The sequence below is a fragment of the Octopus bimaculoides genome, chromosome 9, assembly GCF_001194135.2.
Source record: "Octopus bimaculoides isolate UCB-OBI-ISO-001 chromosome 9, ASM119413v2, whole genome shotgun sequence".
NCBI classification, from domain to species: Eukaryota; Metazoa; Mollusca; class Cephalopoda; order Octopoda; family Octopodidae; genus Octopus; species Octopus bimaculoides.
The window spans coordinates 33,127,711-33,148,424 of record NC_068989.1 but is presented as its reverse complement, the minus strand read 5'-3'; the positions used below and the strand labels follow the sequence as shown (position 1 = coordinate 33,148,424).

The 20,714-nt window shown below is 36.2% G+C and overlaps 1 protein-coding gene across 4 annotated transcripts in view; it reads left to right on the top strand.

Moving 5' to 3' along the window:
* LOC106883347 (cullin-2) overlaps positions 1-20,714 on the top strand; it is a 140,746-nt gene that overhangs the window by 108,449 nt on the left and 11,583 nt on the right. For all 4 annotated transcript variants that reach the window (XM_052970572.1, XM_052970571.1, XM_052970574.1 and 1 more), the window contains 8 exons: positions 1,214-1,270; positions 3,647-3,775; positions 4,430-4,516; positions 6,607-6,753; positions 8,106-8,183; positions 10,322-10,388; positions 13,626-13,819; positions 15,714-15,812. In XM_052970572.1, coding sequence (XP_052826532.1) covers positions 1,214-1,270; positions 3,647-3,775; positions 4,430-4,516; positions 6,607-6,753; positions 8,106-8,183; positions 10,322-10,388; positions 13,626-13,819; positions 15,714-15,812 — 858 coding nt within the window. The remainder of the gene's footprint in view (positions 1-1,213; positions 1,271-3,646; positions 3,776-4,429; positions 4,517-6,606; positions 6,754-8,105; positions 8,184-10,321; positions 10,389-13,625; positions 13,820-15,713; positions 15,813-20,714) is intronic.

The following is a 20,714-nucleotide window of genomic DNA, read 5'->3' as shown; positions in this document are numbered from 1 at the left end:
CTCGATGCCAGTGCCCCTGACTGGCTCCCATGCCGGTGGTATGTAAAAAGCATCATTCAAGCGTGGTCGATGCCAGTGCCACCTGACTGGCTCCCATGCTTGTGGCACATAAAAATCACCATTCAAGTGTCGTTTATGCCATTACCACCTGACTGGTCCTCGTGCCAGTGGCACATAAAAAGTACCCACTACACTCTGAGAGTGGTTGGTGTTTGGAAGGGCATCCAGCTATAGAAACTTTGCCAGGTCAGATTCGAGCCTGGTGCAGCCTTGTGGCTTGCCAGCCCTCAGTCAAACCGTCCAACCCATGCCAGCATGTAAAGCGGACGTTAAACGACGATGATGATGAACTATATTCATTAAAAAGTATAGAACTATATTATCACCCTCAAATTTGAGAAAAAAACACTCATAACTTTTTTCTTTCAAAATTTCATTGCATGAGATTGATACCATGAAATTCCTCGAATTGAGCGCCATCATTTAAGCTTAATTAAAATATAGTTTGTTTTTAGAATAAAAAAAGTTAATTATACTTAAATCAAATTTTTTGCCTTACTTATATAATTTTTCATGATATTTTACCTCACAGCTTTTTTGATACAAACTTTTGTTGCATGGGACCAAAACTATGAGATTCTTCATGCTGTCTTCTCTCAATGAACCTAATATAAATATATTTTGCTTTTAAAATAAAAAAGTTACTTAGATCTAAACTTGATTGGTGGTATTACTTACTCTCCTATAACATTGCTACAATTTTTTACTACTGGACCTAATCTCAATTTTTTTAATGCCAAAATGTAGCTAGGGACCAGTCCTCTTCAAATATGTTAACAGTTTTCCATTTGGTTAAGAACTGAATTAGCAATAAGCTCTGAAAGCTGCTGCATGTAAGTAAATTACGGCCTTAAGAATGTTATTCAACTACTACTGTAATTGAATGATAGTACTTTTACTATTATGATTCTAATATATTCTTTAGTCTTTTAAAACAAATGTTCCGTGTTTTTTCATCTTATTTCTTTCCATATATATTCAACCACATGTAATCACCCACCATACTTTCTACCTTATATATACATATATATATATATATGTGTGTGTGTATATATATATATATATATATATATATATATATATATATATATATATATATATATATATATATATACATATACATATATATATATTCAAATATTTTATGTTGTAGGCATGTGCTGCTGCAATAAACAATAAATTTAAAGGTGAATGTAAGTCTCCAGAATTGGTAAGTCAATGCAGTTTTTTAAATGTTTAACTCTCTTTTTGTTTCATAAATGAGCAAGTGGCTTGGATTGAATATAACAATAATGTTCTTAATCTATACTGAATTAGAATTTAAGTCCTGCAAAACAACAGAGATTAAAGTACTTGGTTAGTATTGCAATAATAATGATCTGCAATGCATATGTATAGCAACCTAGCCATTCCAGATATTATGCTGTACTCTTTTGTGCACTTCTACTTTGTACTGAGCCAGCAGCTGTCCAGGACTGATATGTTTTCTGATTCTGGCTAAGAAATTGGAATCTGTACTGCAGTTAAGCAATATTTAAGACTAAACATCAATTTTGAAGATTTTTGCATTTGTAACTAATTTCAAGATTTACATGCATTCCTTTTGCAAATAGGGATGTTGTGTTGTGAGATTGTTTCTTTGCTTTGTGTAGTGACAATCATTTGGAAATGTTGATGGGACTATGTTATGTCCGACTGGAAGATGTTGAGAAGGCTTTTCTTTATGGAACCAATATAAGTTTGGCCTGTGGTGTCTATGTTGTATTTGAAATATGCTTGTGTGTAAAAGTAGGAGTGAGTGGTTGTTTCATCTGCATAAGAATGTGTGTTATGAGAAGTAACAGTAAAATAATCATTCATGAACTGATAGGAGACAACCAAGAATTCCAATCCAAGAAATGAATGATGGATGGAGCCCATAGATAGCCAAACTAAAATTGAAGCTTTACATGTCAGAAGAAGGATTTGCTGATGTCATCAGCAACAAAGAAATCTCTACTAGACCATAGCTGTCTTTGTACTATTTTGGTCATCTGTGAATATCCAGCACACAGCCACATACAACACAACACTGACCCCCCACCCCCACCCCAGCTCCTAAGACACTAGATTAAAACTCTTCTAGTTTTGTGCTGTCTCTGGCAGTGCATGTGCTTCACTCCTAAACCATCCAAAACAGTTAAGCATATAACTAAAATCCTTTTCTTAGACATGCTCCTCCTCTATATTGTGCACAAAATCTCAGAGCTCCAAATTCCCCAAGTGGTTCACTTATAGCTGTGTTGTACCAGTTTAAGGAAAAGACAAGATCTACAATGCTGCCCAGATAGGGGTTGGGTGAATTTCTCCAGGATTTTTTCACAGATGATATCATTCTTCATTCTTCCCTAATATTTCCCTCTCAAACATCATCTACATGCAGTGTAAACATGTCATGTTATTCCTATTCTGACTCTATGCATAAAGACCTCTAAAGCATTCTCTAATAAGGTTGTACCATTTTTACCTCTTTCAGTAGCAAAACAACACAAGCACTACTCATATCAAAAAAATCATCACTATTTCTCATCCCTTACACAACTAGAATCCTCACAATTTCTCAAATGTAAGGCTTTGGTCTCACTGAAGATCTCTCATGCTATTTGAATATTTCTTCATTAGATCTGGCAAAGCAAATATATTTTTTACTCAAGTTCTAAAGGCAACAGATAACTGATATGATATGTGTGAAAGTTGCTCAGTCAGGGCCTGTAAGAGATATTTTGCCAGGCAGAACTAGGTTGCTTTCTAACCTATCTTGTGAAAGGGGTACCTCTCCTTGTCAGAGATTCACAGGCCCCTTCTTGAATCTCTGGTCCCCAGATCAATGTAGCTGAACCTCCTCTCATAATCCCTGTCTTCAATAGGTCTAGCTCTGTAAAACAACTCAGGGACTCAATGTTGTAAAGAAAGTAATCGTAACTGTTTCTGTTGCCTTTGAAACTTTGGAATTGAAGGTGATAGATTGGTAGTTATTGCAGTGTGGGAGAGACTGCCTTATTTGTTGATAGGACTCACACTTGTTGGGCTCTCTGAGTTGCTGTAGCAATATAAAAACAGGAAACAAAGACAGTGGCTTATCTACAAACGTTTTCACTTATAAAAGCAGACTGTTTAGAAGTAGAGGATAGGAGGATTCTGTGAAGTTAAGAAAATCCCTTAGAATAGGACCAGAAGACCTACCTGTAGTTTGAAAGTTGGGAGGGCTTACACATATGATGCATAAACGATCTTTAGTTTCCTCAAAGTTATTTTGGAGGTGGAATCATCCATCATCATCCACAAGGAGGTGATCACAGATGATATTAGGCATTGAATGTTTTCTTCATCTGACCAACTTACTATTTTTGGATTGTAGGGTTTGGTAATGTGAATGTTGTGTAGGGGCACTACTTTGAGAATGATATCAGTTAACTGCATAGCTATATAAAAAAGGAAATATGTTTGTTACTGCGTATCAATGTATGTTTGGGTGTGTGTACCACCAGCAAATAATAAAATAAAACTGAGAAAATTTTTCTTTGTAATGTTATATATAATTTTTCAGCTTGCCAAATACAATGACAACCTTTTGAAGAAAAGCTCGAAAGGAATTTCTGAAAGTGAATTAGATGAGAAACTTGACAACTGTATAACTGTTTTCAAATATTTAGAAGACAAAGATATATATCAAAGGGTAAGTTTTTGTATGCTGTTACTGATTATAATATTTTCCATTTCTATTACTGATTTTAATTTAAAATCTAAGTTAATGAGAGCATGTGATAAGCAAATTAGTTATTGTAATTAAACTTTTCTCAGACCAGTATAGCTGTGTGCATTATCCTCTACCATTTATAAAATTTATAAAAATTGTTACATACTAAATGTATGTATGCGTGTATTAAACATGCCTTGAAGTTTGCTTAGGTAAGCAAAAGTTATATATCATTTATACTAATATTTTTACTGTGCTTTTTCAAAACTACAGAACAAGAAATAAACATTTAGTGAGCTCAGTTCATGATGTATCTTAAAGTCTTGTTTGCATGCATTGATTAAAGTAAAACGATATATATATATATATATATATATCATCATCATCATCATCGTTTAACGTCCGCTTTCCATGCTAACATGGGTTGGACGATTTGACTGAGGACTGGCGAACTGTACAGAGTTGCATTGTGATTCTTTGATTAAAAAACATTTATTTTACTATTTGTAGAAAACAGATAAATAATTTGCTGATAGAATATGATTTTAATGAATTTGTAATTGATCATAACTGCAGTTGGTTTTTATTGTGCAGGTAAAATAACACCAACTTACATGATTTTGTTGTTTTTAGTTTTATTCCCGGATGTTAGCCAAACGACTCATTTACAATGCATCCACCTCTATGGATGCTGAAGAATCTATGATTAATAAATTAAAGGTAATCCTCTTCTACAATTTTAAGAAAACTTTTGTTTTTTGAATATTCTTAAGAGAGATTGTAATCTCAGTAGAATGAAAAAATTGTTGTTGTGAAAACAATCAGCATAATTTTACTGCTTGTGGAAGTTGTTATTGTAGTAGCTTAAAGCTTAGCTCTGTTTGTGCAAACCTGCAGTTCAGAGAGTGGCAACTTCAGAGTAACATAGTAAATTTTGCATGTTGAATATATTTATTACAGTACCTAAAAATTGTTTCATTTTAAAACAAAATGTTTTAAAACAGTTTTTGTCTTTCCACTAACAAATATCTATTTTAGATTATTTACATAGCTATTACATCATTTTGTCAAGTATATTGAGATTATAGTCCCACTGACAAAGATAAAATATCCCGAGTTATCTCGCATACTAATGATAAAATAGTGTCAGTTGCCAAGTAATAGATTTATTCTTACTTACATACAAGGGAGTGCTAAAAAGTTTGCTGAGAATTCCCTGGCTTTGGGTAAAAGAAAATACAGGAGGATCAGTTAATTATGATTTTATTCAACATATTCCCCTCTCAGATTCACACACTTATTGCAGCAGTCCTTCAGGTTTTTAAGCCCTGTAAAAAGAACTGGGAAGGTTGGGCCTCCAACAAGGCCTCTATAGCAGTGATCACTTCTGAATTGGAGTGAAATTCCGTTCCCTTGAGATGTTTTTTCAGTTGTGGAAAGTCAGGAGAGTAAGGTGGGTGGTCTACCAATTTGAAGCCAGTCATGTATTTTCCATAGAGTTTCATGTGCTGTGTGTGCTGGTACATTGTCCTGCAAAAACAGGACACTACAGCTTAGCTTTCCATGGTGTTTCTGCTTCAAAGCTTCACACAGTTTGTTCAACAGAGACATGTAGTATTTTGCATTGATGGTGCAACCCTTTGGCAGGTATTTGTCTCAGAACACTGAAGCTAGAGTCTTTCCAGCAGTGAACTGCTGTGGCACCACTCCATTGATTGCTGCTTGGTCTGGAGATCATGATGAAGCCTAGTTTCATCCATAGTGACTAAATGAGCCATAAAATCAGCCTCTCCCTCTGCAAACTGCACCTTTGATGTTGTCACTCTGATGTGCTTCTGATCTGCATTCAGGCATTTCAGCCCCAATTTGCAGAAAGTTTTCTCATGTCCAGACTATTGTGAATGATGTGGAAATCTCCAGTCTCAGCTATGACTTTAACTGAAATCTGGCAGTCATTGAGAATCATGATATGCACAATGTCAGCTTTGTCCTCTGTAGTCACAGAAGCTGGCAGTCCTGACTAGGGTTCATCTGTGACCTCAAAATGACCAGTCCAAAACCTTGACGCCCAAATTTTCACTGTGGAGTAAGATGGGCAGCCATCTTCAAGACTTCCTTCATCTCACCATGGATTTCTGCTGCCTTGCAAAAAGAGGAACTTCATCACCACCTGTGCTTCAATCTTACTAAAACTTTCTGTAGAAGCTGCCATCATGCATTAAATCTACAAAAAAAGGAAAAGATATATTGTATACCATCATGATTTTTTGCCTATCTTCTCCTAAATTGTTGTCTACCTCCCTTGTAAAGGTAATGGCTTTACCTTTTTGCAATACCCTTAAAGCCAGGAACTTTTCAGTATGACCTTGTATTTGATCTTATATAAGCTTTTTTCAATGGTTCAAGTATTAACAAAGCTTTGATCCATTTAACTGTCATGTTCACTCTGGTTATAACAATTCCGTTTTGGCCATTTGTGGGTAGGGTAGTACTTGTTTTGCTGTTTAGTTTGTTTATATATTATATAGGACACTTAAACTACAACCATAGACATTATTTGTAAATGTCTTGAATACAACATATAATAATATTAAAAATCACAGCTGTTTATATTATAATTAATTGCTATTCAGAAAAGGATTTCAATATAATACTGGACTGCATTTATGAAAATGAGGTAGCCCTGACTGAGAGGCTACAAAGTTATTTTGTAAGAGGAGGTTATAATGTTAATTCATCAAATAAAATGTTTATAAGTGGTTATTTAATGAATGGTAACAGTTCTAACAGATGATTATGTTTATTTGCAGCAAGCCTGTGGTTATGAGTTCACTAACAAACTACATCAGATGTTTACTGACATGACAATTAGTAAAGATTTAGACAAAAAATTTGAAGATTACTATAAGAATAAAGATATTGATATTGGAATTGGATTTTCAATATTGGTTCTTCAGGTAAGTTGAGATATCATAAACTATTTTTACCAGTTCTTATATATTTAATAGCAATTAATGAAATCCTGACAATTTTAAAATCTGCTGGCAATCATTTCACTTTACTTTTATTTTCTACTTCTGGCTGGAAAGCAGCAGTTAGTAGAAGCAGTGAAATACAAGGCTTAATGCCTAAATGTTCTAATTTTAGTAGATTTGGTAAGGTCTAGATGTAAAAATATTCAGGTGAGTATATGATGATTTTTATAAATTTATAAATTTTCTTATATAGATTTAGCTTATTATGACTTAGTCCAGTGGTTCTTAACCATTTTTTGCCTATGGACCCCTTTGATTCCTATTTTACTCAGGCAGACCCTCACAGCCATTCGATTTCTAAAAACCTCTATATTTTTATAATTAAATATTAGGAACTGTATTAAAAAAGTGTTAAAATATTTTTCTATTGTAGAAGTATATCCAATTTATTGTGCATAAACTTTAACAACAAAATCTTACATGGACCCCCAAGGGTAATGTGGACCCTGGTTGAGAACCACTGACTTAGTCATAAGAATTCAGAGAAGTAATAAATGTATTGATTACATTCTTTCATTTTATAAAATTGTCTTTGTGGTTCATTAAAAAAAAAAATTATCATAATCAGTATTTCATTTGCTGTTAATGGTTCAGTTTGTTTTATTTCCATATTCTAAAACAGTAACGTTCAACCTTTTTCTTACTTTGGCCCACAAAATTTATTATATCATCCATGACACACTCAGTGTCAAGTAAATATACTCCAGAATCAATGTTCAAAAGAAATTTAATTCAAAATATAATAAAAAATACTTTTGATATCCTAAACATATTTGAAGAGTAAAAATATGAAATTGAGTAAAAGAAAAAAAAGAAAAACAAATTGCATGGTTCTGAAGAATTCATGTTTGCATGCATGTTTTATGTTGCTATGGCCCACTAAAAATTTTACAGAATTCTGTTCTTGGCCATGTGGTCACCTTGTGCATCTGTTCTAAATCACTATTATCTTTGAAAAATTGTACTTGAACAACAATACAGATATGTTAAGAATAGTTACAATGTTATATTCAGTTGTTAATTCTGTATTCCCTGATGAAAATCAATCAATTTCTTTTTCCCTCTCTCTATGTATATTGTTACTTTTGACCATTACATTTATTATTGTTTTCTGCTGGTTTCAAGTCTGACTAAACTATTTCAATAAGTGTTTAATGGATTCATTCAGACATTTTAATTTTGCTCCCAGAGGCAGTCATATTAATTCAAAATATCTCCCTATTACCATAGTTGATATTGTTAATTTTTTACTGTTATTTTCTTTTCTTTTCTAGGCTGGTGCATGGCCCATTCGGCAAAGTGGCTTCCCAACGTTTGCTATTCCTCAAGAATTAGAAAAAAGTGTTAGAATGGTAATATTTACTGCTACTTTGGTTATTGAATTCACTTGTCATTGTATGTAATAAAAATGTATTCTAAGTTGAAGGAACATTAGCCAACCCAATCATATCCAACTATAAAAACCCTGCCAAAGCAGACATTGGATCTCAATGCAATCTTTTGGCATGTTGGATCCTGTCAAATTATCCAACTCATGCCAGCATGGAAGATGGACCCTTATTAGTAATTGTAATATATTAGGTTTAAATCAAATAGTTATAACTTTTTCTTATAAAATGGTATGTTTGTTTAGACAAGAAATTGCTAGTTTTATTGTAATAGTAATTGTGTGGAAGTTATTTTAGTATGACCAATAGGCTACTGTATTGAATGAACTGCATTTTTTTCTTGATTTAAATTTAATTCATATTCTTGATGTTTCAAAAATGAATACTTATAACTTATTTATAATGGAGTGCTAACCTCATGATGAAAAAGTGGATTTGATTATTTATAATATTTTCAATATCAGAGTGACTACAAAAGATTAAATGTATAATTGGGGAAAATAGTAAGGATTAGATAACTGTAAATTATTGCAATTGATTACATGGGTTATATTCATTTCCTGTACAGAATTGGCCCTATAGATTTTTCGTTTTTCATCTTGTTTTGCTAATTCAGAAAAGCAAGAGCAGTGGCTACAATCCTTTGTCAGAACCTTTGAGACTTCTGTGAGGAAATTATTTTCAGATCTCAGATCTAGCATAAATGCTTGCAACAAAGTGGACTTCAAAAAGAGTACCTTGGAACCAGGTGGTCAGGTCAGGTGTAGGGGCATGCACTGATGCAGTGCATTGTTGCATTCACCATTTGTTGGTATATTCCTTGGCGACCTGTCAAGCAAGAGTCCTAGTCAGTCCCTATCTCTATGAGATATTTCCTCATCTACTGTGACCATGTGGCCAATCAACATGAGCTGTCAACTCTAATCCAGCCAGATCCTCAGTGAAGAGAACATGGTAATCAAGCAACATGGCCAAACTGTCTGAGCTGGTGTTCCTAAATCATACAAGTAACAGGATGTATCCCAGTTTCTGAGTAGAGTCATCGGTTGGATACAAAATCCAACCAGGTAGTGTTAAATTATTCAGCAGATTAATTCTACTATCCAAGTAGAATGGTAACTTTGATGAGCTTCTACACAGTTTCCATTTACTAAATTTCATGCTGTATGCAAGAGAGAAGACTGCACTAGTTTGGTCATGTGATGCAGATAGGTGCTGACAGCTCCATTAAGAAGTACTGATTCCTCAAAGTAGATGGACCATGTAGAAGTGGGAGACTGAGGAAGACATGGGACAAAGTGCTGAAGAATGACCTCAGGACACTGAACCTTTCAGGCAAGATAACAAGGGACCAAAATGCCTGGCACCTTGCTGTACTTCAAGAAGACCTGTACTCCACAGCAGAAGTGTTGAGACCAGTCTTCATGGTGGTGAGAATTAACTTGCAAGAGTCTTGTGCTGGTGCCATGTAAAAAGCACTTGTGGCAGTGCCACATAAAAGCACCCATGTAATGCCGTGTAAAAGCACCCATGTGGCATCATGTAAAAGTGCCAGTGCAATGCTATGTAAAAGCACCCATGCATTGCCATGTAAAAGTGCTTTTGTAATGCCATGTAAAAGGACCCAGCACACTCTGTAAAGTGGTTGGCATTAGGAAGGGCATTCAGCTGTAGAAACCATGCCAAATCAGACTGGAGTCTGGTGCAGCTTGCCAGCTCTGGTCAAATCATCCAACCCATGCCAGCATGGACAACAGACATTAAATGATGATGATGATGATGAAGAAGACTTTAGGTCATCTGGCACTATGGTGGAAGACGCTTGCCCAAAGTATTGTGCTATGGAATCAAACTCAGATTCGCATAGTTGTGAAGTAAACTTCTAACTCCTTAACAATACAACCATACACAGCAAGCAACAGTAAGCCAACTCTGAATTTTGAATTTTATACCTTTTTGAAATGGATTCATTTGGCCATTACTATTCTTAAGAAAGGCTTGGGTAGCAACACTGAGACTTCTAAACATTTCATCTTTACTAATCTTACTACAAAAATGTTATTACATGACTATAATTGCCAATTTTTTTGTTAATTTTCTAGTTTGAAATGTTTTACAATAAAAACTTCAGTGGTCGGAAGTTAACATGGATGCATTACTCTTGCCTAGGTAAGTAACTAATTCATTCTACATAGAGTTGCTTGAGCAGATGTAAGAAAATGTATGTTATGTACATGAGTTGATATAGAGGAGACTTAGTCAGACTTCTCATGAGGAAAGAACACAAGTACAAACACTGGGGTAGGCAGAGTAGATGTATTGTCTGCAGAGAAATGGTTAGAGTAACTGAGGTTGTCAGAATCATTAGTGTTTATGTTCACTGGCATGGGTTGGCCAGTTTTTCTGAAGAGTGCTTTAGGCCTGTATACCCTTGTTGTTGCCAACCTTTACAATATGCAGGGACATGATGCACCTATTTTAAAACTTGAATACACACAATTATGAGATAGTCAGAGTATATGGCTGAATAATTAAGTTTAGGCTGGTAATGGGCTATTATGACAGCAACTGTGATTTCTGTATGTGCCACTGTCAGAATTGGCAAAAGGATAATTTCTATGAGGTTTACATGCAGACTACCTCAATGATGGATGGTAGTGACCACATTACTATGGCTGGGGACTTCAGTTGACATGGTGGGTAACATCAGGATGGTTACTTATGTATACATGAAAGCTGTGACTATGGTCCAGTTGATGAAGATAGATAAAGGCACCTGGATGCAAATAATAATTTGCAACACTAATTTTGCAAAGTTAGCTTGCCACTGAATCATCTACCACTCAGGCACACATATTAGCCAGAAAGATGGTTGTGAATACTAGGTTTTTTTTCCCCTGTGAAGAATGTAGTACTCAACAGACTTAGCAGGGAGAGAAGCTGAAAGTAAGAGGCTGATCTCTGCCATGGGCTTCAGGAATGCAAGATGCTCCATATTTTAGCTATTAATGTCCTGTTGAAAATTTTCTAAGTCAAAATTTCATTCCTGTAATGGTTGTGGAGAAAATACCTGAAAATGAGTTTGTTAATTCAAATGCTTATATTGTATTTATTTGGGGTCATATTATTGTGAAAATTGGTTCTATTGTAGAAAAAACAAGTAAGTTTCTTTTCTTTTTTTCATATAAATAGTTATTTGTGCTAAAATTAAAGAAAAATGGTTGGTAATAATTTAACAATCACACTTGTACATGTATGTCCATAATTGTTTCTAATAGACATGGACATACAGACAGCTCAAAAAAACTATTCTTTCCTGACCTTTTTGCACCTTTTCCATCATGAAATTTACAGATAAGCTTAGTTACTCCCTTCAGAAACCACATACCCAGATATGCTTAAAAGTTACTATCAAAAAAAACAAAAAAAAAAACTCTCAAAATAAATTACGCAAATTATGCATTGAGGAAATGATTAAAATTTTCTCTTTTAGGTTAGAGCATTCATCACTTCCTTTAAAACAATTATAAAAAAAGTGTTTTGATTCAGATGGGTTCAGGTGGTATAGAACTGACATGTGTAGTTGGGTGGATTTGTGTTGTACAGGTTGTTAAGAGTTAAAATAGTGTATCACCGTAAATCAAGACTTTATTAGTGAAGTGTGTAAGGACTGTTAGTGACATCAAGAAGAAAGGAGTATGGAAACGTTGCTATAGAAAGTTGCTGAATGAGGAGAAAATATGAATGAAAGAGCTACTACTCCAACTAGACATGGAGTTAACAGCTATGTGTACTGGTTAAATAGGCTATTAAGAACATGAAGACGGGGAAAGCAGTAGGACTATCAAAGATAGTGACTGAGAGCTTATCTTTTACAAGTAATAAGTAATACTTGGAAATATTAGCTCCAATGCTTAAAGTAGCAATATCATTGTCTACTACAAAGGCAAAAGAAAAGTTCTATGAAAGTGACAAAATGAGTCATAGCACAGCTTATTAGGCAGAGAATTAGTTTAGATGAGATGAACTTTGGATTTGAGATAGAATGGAGTACTTCTGATGTCCTTTTCTAAGTGAAACACCTACAGAAGTTCCTAGCTTAGTGCAAGCCACTATACCTAATAACTGTTGACTTGGTGAACACTAAATACCTTTAACAGAGCATCATATTTTGTAATCTGATGGTTACTAAGAAAACTCGGTATAAATGAATGGTTTATTAAAGCCATATAAGCAATGTATAAGTGCTGTCAGTATAATGAGAGTTAGCACCAACTTCAGTGAGGAATTTAGCCTGTTTATAGGTAGCCATTAAGGATCAGTTCTGTGCTCCCTCGTGCTTATCATAGTTTCCCAAGATACATCTTATTTCTCATAGATGGATTCATTGAACAATTAAAGAAAAAGTTTCAAATGTGGAAAGAGAACTTAGAATCAAAAGGTCTAAAAATCAGTTTAGCAAGAGAGAATGCTTAATTCTTTCATCTGGATCATGTTCAATATATTAAAAAAAAAAAAGACTAGTGTACCAATGTAAGCTTGACTACTGGTTTTTATCTCAGGTGAAGGCTGGGGTATTGCAAGTTGTAAGCCAAACTAAATGCTTCTTGGTATTGTATTCAGTGCCTTGCTGCCAGGAATATAAATGTAAAGCCCTTTAGAATTGATTCTTTTGTAGGTGATTACTACTTTAAATACACTGTTTGTTTTAACAATTCTTATTCTTTCTTCTTTAAAGACAGTTCTTGTGTTTATGAAAGAGTTCATTTACATGAAGAGAAAGGATATGATGTTGAGTTGACTAAGACACTTAGAAACAGTGTGACATATACTTTAGCTAACTTGTATTGTTGCCTGTGTTTAAGTTTTGTCAAGTTACTTGGACTTTCAGTCTTCTGTACTGAGAAGGATATTAGGTCATTTCAGTTGACTCCACTCCTTCCATTAATCAAAAATGACCTTTATGCTTTGTCAAAAATAATCACTATTTCCTCTGTAATTATAGTAGTGGCATGACAAACAGAATCAAAGTGTACAAGATCAACATTCTACACTGATAATTGTATCAAATGGTGTACAGTTAGTCATTACTGCAAGAGAATAAATTCACTTTGCTGTATTCATTTTGTTGTACCCTTTAAGCTAAGCACATTACACTATTTTTCTCAATCTGCCTAAGTAAATAATGGATTATTTTTGTTATAGAATTGCTTGGAATCAGGTCATTGATTTTGCTCTTTGGTCTATTATGTAACTTATAAACTCCAAAATTCTGGATATCCAAATTTGTGAAGACTTTGCTATAACCAGGCCCAAATGAAAACCAGGTCAATGTTTGTATCTTCTGTGATTTATTTGTTTGACATATTTTGTTTCTCTGCAATGTCTTTTTCTTTCTATTTGTAGCTGATGTTCGATTTAATTACCTGAAGAAAACCTACACTGTAACGATGGGGACCTACCACATGGCAATATTATTACTTTTTAACAATGCTGAATCCTTGACATTTCGAGAGCTGATGGACTCTAGTCAGTTACCAGAAAAGGAACTAAGTAAACAACTTCAGGTGCTAGTAGAAAGCAAAATTATCCTTACAGAGGTAAATATAATAATCTGCAAGTGACCAAGGAGCTTGTTTGTAGATGCATTGCTTTTAGAGATACAGTTCATTATTTTTAGTAAAAGCTCTTGAAAGCAACTGTAGCAATTTGTTTTAACAGCTGCTAACAGTGTGTGTATAAAAGATGTAGTGAAATCTTTTGCAGACTTACAGGAATCTGAGATGTAAATACACAGAAAACCATGGATTTGCAAGTATTTGTAGATAAGTTCTGCTTAGGTAATATAATAAGTGCTGGGGTGGTTCTTAGAAAAGTTTAAGATGCCGTTATTTCTCCTTGTGATAAAAGTGTCTTTTTCTCTCTGCAAGGTGCTAATGAAATGAGCATAAGTTATGAAACTGTTTGACAATGAGGATGGAACATCTTTAAATTAATGGAAAGAAATAATCTAAAAACTCTGTTGGTTTGTAGCTGCATTGGTATGGTTATGTAAAAAGATGTTGGGTGAAAAACCACTATGTACTGATAATAGAAAATAATGGGGCCAGATAACTGTTGAGATGAAAAAAAATCAAGTCAAATGGGAATATGTTGTATTGCAGCCTCATCCAACACATACTATCATAATTATATTGGAAAAACTGAACTTTAATAATAGTGTTCATAACAGTGGGATTCCTTGCCTGTATAAATATTAAACTTTTGGTACTGTTGTCATCACTTTTCTATGGATGTTTATCAAATAATTGCAACTTTCTTCACCTTGTAAAGGAGTTAATAGGTTCTTTCTTTTTACCTATGCTTATCAATAGATGATTAGCCTTGCTGCTAAGAATGGGAGATTGTGAGAAACACTGGTTGCACCGTTTTATACATATGTTATTTTTAAACCAATATATACACCAAACATATAATTCTTCCCTGAGTATAGATGTGACAAGAGAGGCTGGGACTGCATCAACTACCAACACTTGGGAATCAAGTGAAAGAACAGTTAAGAATGAATAAGAATAAGTGTTGGCAACACATAAAAAGCATCCAGTACACCCTGTAAAGTGGTAGTGCCAATGGCATGAAAACGGTACCCAGTACACTCTATATAGTGGTAGTGCCAGTGGTACAAAAACAGCACCCAATACGCTTTGTTAAGTAGTTGGTGTTAGGAAAGGCATCCAGCCATAGAAACCATGCTAAAGATGACACTGGAGCTCAGTGCAGCCCTGCAGCTTGTGGTTCCCTGTCAAACCATTCTACCCATGCCAGTATGGAAAGCAAATGTTAAATGATGATGATGTTGATGATGAATAAAAAAAAAAATACATCATATACTACCAAATGAATACATGGTATAAATTAAAGAAAACACCTATGCTAGTTCATATTGTTGATTTGTATGATGTGTTTGACATGCTGGGCAATTAATAATTAAAACAGGCACATTCATGTCCATACAAATATATATTTTTTTACCAGAAACTACATGGCTAAGTACTCTAGCTCCACCAGCTTGAATTGAACTTGAGCTAGTAAAGAAATCTCTTAGCTTGGTCAGTTTAATGACCAAATTTCTTTCAAAAAACTGTTTTCCATCTTCAAAATGGAGAAGCCATGTTTCAAGTTCCAATTTTAAAATAACATGCTCACAATAAGTCTAAGGTATTTGAAAACTAACATTCATCATATGCTTATTGTGAATGGGTTACTTAAGCAGAGCTGGTTTCAGCTAGGATTGAACTGCTACCTTAGTAGTTGGGTTGGACTTTAAATCTTTCTAAAACCAGATTCTGAGAAAACTAGTGATAGACTACATTAGAAACAAGAATTTGTTTTAATAATCTCACTTAGAAAGGTATTGATAAAACAAAATTCTTCTTTTTTTGTGTTTCTTTAACTGCATGATAATATGAACCGATGATTATTTGTGGATTTCAGAATGAAATAAATGAGAACAGTACACTTCATCTCAACAAAAATTATTCCAACAAAAGATTGAGGTTTAGAATTTCTATGATGCAAAAGTTAACACCTCAGGTAAGCTCTAATTAAAATTGGTTTCTTATTTTGGCTCAAAACAATTTTTGTGGGATTGTGGATACAAACAAATGAATAGACCTCAGTATAGATTCTTTTAATGATGTTGGAGGTCTAAAAAGTGAAGTTTAGAAAGATAAAATTAAATAATGATTTTTAAATACAAGCACAAGACTACAAATTTGAAAGGAGGAATAAAGTTGATTATATTGACTCTGTTACTATGTAATATTTTGTTGTCAGTCCTTGAATATGAAAGGAATGTTTGATCCTGGTAAGATTTGAACTTATAATGGAATTGAAAGTTTGTGATACCTGTGGAGTATCTCCTTCTCCCATTATAATTATTTCTGTAGTCTTAAGGATCTGGAACACGAAGAAGTTTACAAGCGGAGTGCAATTCAATAGCCGGTTTTTTTTTTAGTTCTCGTTCATGTGGATTGCTGCCAGTGACCATCTTTATGACAGCGCGTAATTTGTTATAACTCTGTTCACGTGAGGTTCATTACCTCTGGAGATAACAGGTGAAGTTAGAGCGAGATAAGAGTCTGCTGTGAGCTGCCAGATTCGCAGTGTTTCTCAGCATAAGCAAGAAGAAAGAAAGAGAGAGAATGTCTTAATTCTCCTGCTTAAATAGTCATTGCCGATGAGAGTCTCACTGTCATCTCGCTGTCATCTCGCGCATGACAAATGGTTGCAGGCGAGATCTCACTCCTGTCTCGGACGTGGTAATGGCTACCAGCAAGATCTCGTAAAAAATGGTGCTGGCTTCTTGTGCCTCGCTACAGGGGCTTCCCCTTGAGAACTCTAGTACGAAATTAGAATGACTGGAGCAGGCACAAGAAAAGCAAAGATTGCCACTGATTGCAAACAACAAGATGTGGTACAAAATGTGATAAGTCAAGAAAAATAATTACAAGCAATATAAAAGGGGCATGCACAAAATTTTCAACAAAGTTCAATGGCAAGGCATTGGAATTGTTCAGCACACGAGAGAACAATTGTCTGTCACAGGAAAAGAAAAGGTTTTTTGGGCTAATGCACAGTGCGGCCTGTCCTGGTGACATAGGGTTTGTTTGTGTTAGATTGTGGCGATGAAGGTGTAGGTGATGGTATGGTCAAAGGTGCATGTGTAGGTGGTTGTAAAGGATCAAAAGTGGGTGTGACTGGGATGTCATCGAAGGGTGTGGACACCTCAAAATGTACCCTTTTAAATTTGTTAACTGACACAGTCTCTGCCTGACCATTGATGTCAAGATTAAAAGTTTTAGGTGTGCGTGATAGCACATGAAATGGTCCTTTATAAGGAGAAACAAGCAGTCCTCTAACAGAATCATCCTGAACAAAAACATGAGTCCTTTTGTCAATGTCTAGTGGGATGTGAGAGGGAATGGACTGGTTACGCGGATGCATGGGTGGAAGACTTGAGAAATACGAGTGAAGTCTGGTGACATATGACGTTGGGTCAGGATGCGATGAATTGTCTGGCACCAACATTGTGCCAGGATGGTACTGTAAAGGAGTTCAGCAGAGGAGAAACTTAAGTATGTTTTAACAGCAGTGCGACCACCCAGAAGAACGATAGGCAGGAATTCTGTCCAAGACTGCAGATCAAGAGTGGTGTATAGAGTGGCCTTCAGTTGCCTGTGAAAATGTTCGACCATCCCGTTGGAAGCTGGATGGTAGCTGGTCGTATGAATGTGATGAACACCTGGGATTCGTGACAATTCATGATATAAGGAGGCATCGATCTGGCGTCCATGATCAGTGGTTATTTTAGCTGGGACACCAAAGCGAGCAATCCAGTTAGAAATGAAAGCTCGAGCAACTGGCTCAGCGAAATGTCCACTATTGGAATGGCTTCAGGCCAACAAGAGAAACGATCGACACACGTCAATATATAAGAGAAACCATGACTGACAGGCCATGGTCCAACCAGATCAATGTTGACATGGTGAAAGCGAGTCTCCGGCAGAGAAAGCTGTCCAAGAGGAGTGCGAATGTGCCTGTGGATTTTAGAACATTGGCATTTCACACAAGAGCTTGCCCAAGCGGTGATCATATGGCACATATTAGGCCAGTAAAACTGAACCGTAATAAGCTTCACCGAGGCAGTGATGCAGGGATGTGACATTGAATGCAAGGCATCAAAAACGGAACGCTGATGGTTCTCAGGTACAAACGGTCTGGGAGAACCAGTAGCTGTGTCACAAAGGATTGTGTCTTCAGCAGACGGAATTGGAAGATAGGCAAACTTGCAACAGGACAACTTGGTGGAAGTTAGATCCAATGTGTCCAGAGCTGGGTGATCCTACGCAATGGCAGTTAAATCGATTGCAGCAGGAGATGAAAGAGAACACACAGGGAGACAAGGGAATGCGTAAGCAGGCATGTCCTCTATTCCAGGTATATGCCGAATGTCACTTGTGAACTGGGAAATGTAGTCCAGGTGACGAAAAGCACGAGGCGAGTGTTTGTCCGATTTAGATGACAGAGCAAACATAAGAGGCTTGTGATCAGTATAAATCACAAAATCCCGGCCCTCAAGTTGATGTTGAAAATGATGAACCGACAGGTAGATTGCTAAGAGTTCACTATCAAACGTACTGTAACAATGTTCAGCTGGCTTTAATTGATGAGGAAAAAATGTCAAAGGCCAAGTTTAGATTGTCAATGCTATGTTGCAAAACAGCACCAACCGCAGAATCCAATGCATCAACTGTTAAAGAGATGCATTGAATTACATTGACTTTGGAGGAGAGAGGTCGGATACTATTAGAGTCAATATAATGACCTAGGAATTCCAGAGAGGTCTGTCAGAAAACACACTTATCGGGGTTGATTTGCACACTATAGGTGTGAAGATGCTGAAAAAGTTGATATAAGTGTTGGGGGTGATTTTCACACATGTTGCTAGCTATGAGCAAATCATCAACATAAGCGAACACAAAGTCAAGTCCACGGACAACTTCATCAGTAAACTTCTGGAATGTGCTCATTGCATTCCGCAAACCGAAGCTCATAAACAGAAACTCAAAATTTCCAAAGGGGGTGATAACAGCAGTTTGGGAAATGTCGTCAGGGTTCATTGGAATTTGATGATAATCTTGGATGAGGTCAACCTTGGTAAAAATAGTACAACCATGCAAGTTTGAAGAAAAATCTTGGAGATTCCTTATAGGATAGTAATCGGGAACAGTGACCGCATTCAAACGTTTGTAATCCCCTTTCCATGCCAAATGTAGAGGAGATGCGCAAGGGCTGGTGAAGGGGCGAATAAGGCTGAGTTGAAGCATATGCTCAAACTCAGATTGAGCCTTTTTGAGCCAATCAGGAGCGAGTCGCTGTGGACGCGAAAAGACGGGTAGTCCGGAAGTAGTGATATAATGGCGAGTCGAGTGTGTGACTTTGAATGATTTGAAAGTTGGATCTACCAGATCTGGGAAAGAAGCCAAAAGGGAATGGAACTGGTCACCAGCAGTGGTGACAAAAAATGACGGGCTGAGAACAGCATTAGTAGTAACCTGAGTAGGCGTAAACAAAGACGTAGAATCGTCCCCGAGTCTCTGTTACCTGACATCTACTAATAAGTGAAAGTGGTTTAAGAAGTCCCTGGCCAGAATGGGGTACAATATATCTGCTATAACAAAAACCCACCTAAAATCCCTTCAAAGGTTGAGATCTAGGTTTAATGAGACCTGACCGTAAGTTTTTATTGGGGATAGATTCACCACGTGCAGGTTAATGGCAGATTGCTTCAGCTTGTCTGAAGTAAGACGCAAAGGCCAAATAGAACAGCTGGATCCAGTGTCAACCATGAATGATTTGTTAGACACACAATCCTTAACAAAGAATGCACGATGAGATGAATAATTGCGGGAAGAATTTGACGTGCCCAAATCTTCCGTAACTAGTTTCCTGACAGCTTGAACAAACAGGGCTGGATGCATCGACAGGCTTTGTCCTTGAATGTGGCATGGTACCAGCAGAGATTGGAAACCGTTGGAGTAGAACTAGCTGACCGTGACTTAGAACAGCTTCTGCTGCAAGATGATGAGAGCTGGCATGTTCTTGCCACAATGTGTCCATGTGACGTGCTAATGCATTGACTCTCTCCAAAATGTCATCATGTGACAAGGGAGAAGACTTTGTGGTAGTAGAGGAAGCTACTACGGGGTTCAAACAGGTATGGTGAGGTGTGGGCTGCACAGTGAACTCTATAATCTTGTCTGCCATGGTGGCTGTCTGATCGAGCTAATTGGAGTTGACTGTTGTGGCCAGTATGTATTGGACATTCGGTGGCAGCCGAGAGAAAAACAGTTTCCTAAGCAGAGGATTGTCCTCAAGTGGAGTGTCACTGAGTTCACACAAACAACGAAGAAACTCAGATGATGGCCTATCTCCCAGGTGTTCATCCTGCATCAGTATCCAGAATTTACTTTCCGTGGATTGTGTGTTCCGACGGAGAACCTCAGATTTGACGGACACATAAGTTGCGTCCAGATGTGGGTCAGCGATTAGATCTTTCACTGAGCGTGCAAGGGGTGCAGGCATCCCACAGTACAAAAGATTTAGCTGCTGTTGGTGAGGCACCGCATGGGTGGAAAAATACGCATCCAATTGAGTGAACCAAAGCGTGACATCAGCAGAGTATGCGGGTAAGCTGGGAAGACTCATTTTGTACAGAGGAAAGAAAAGAAAAGGAAGGACCAAAGAACTGACAAAGGTATTGTTGGAATAGTAACATGTGTGTGAAAAAAAAAATATTCTTTACAAAATTTTTGAATTTTTTTTTTTGTGTACTGTGTGCAGCAATGGAAAAAAAATTTCTTTTTTAGTCACCAAACCTGTGTTGCAGTCCACTGAAAAAAATGTTTGTTTTTTTTTTTTTTTTTTTTTTTT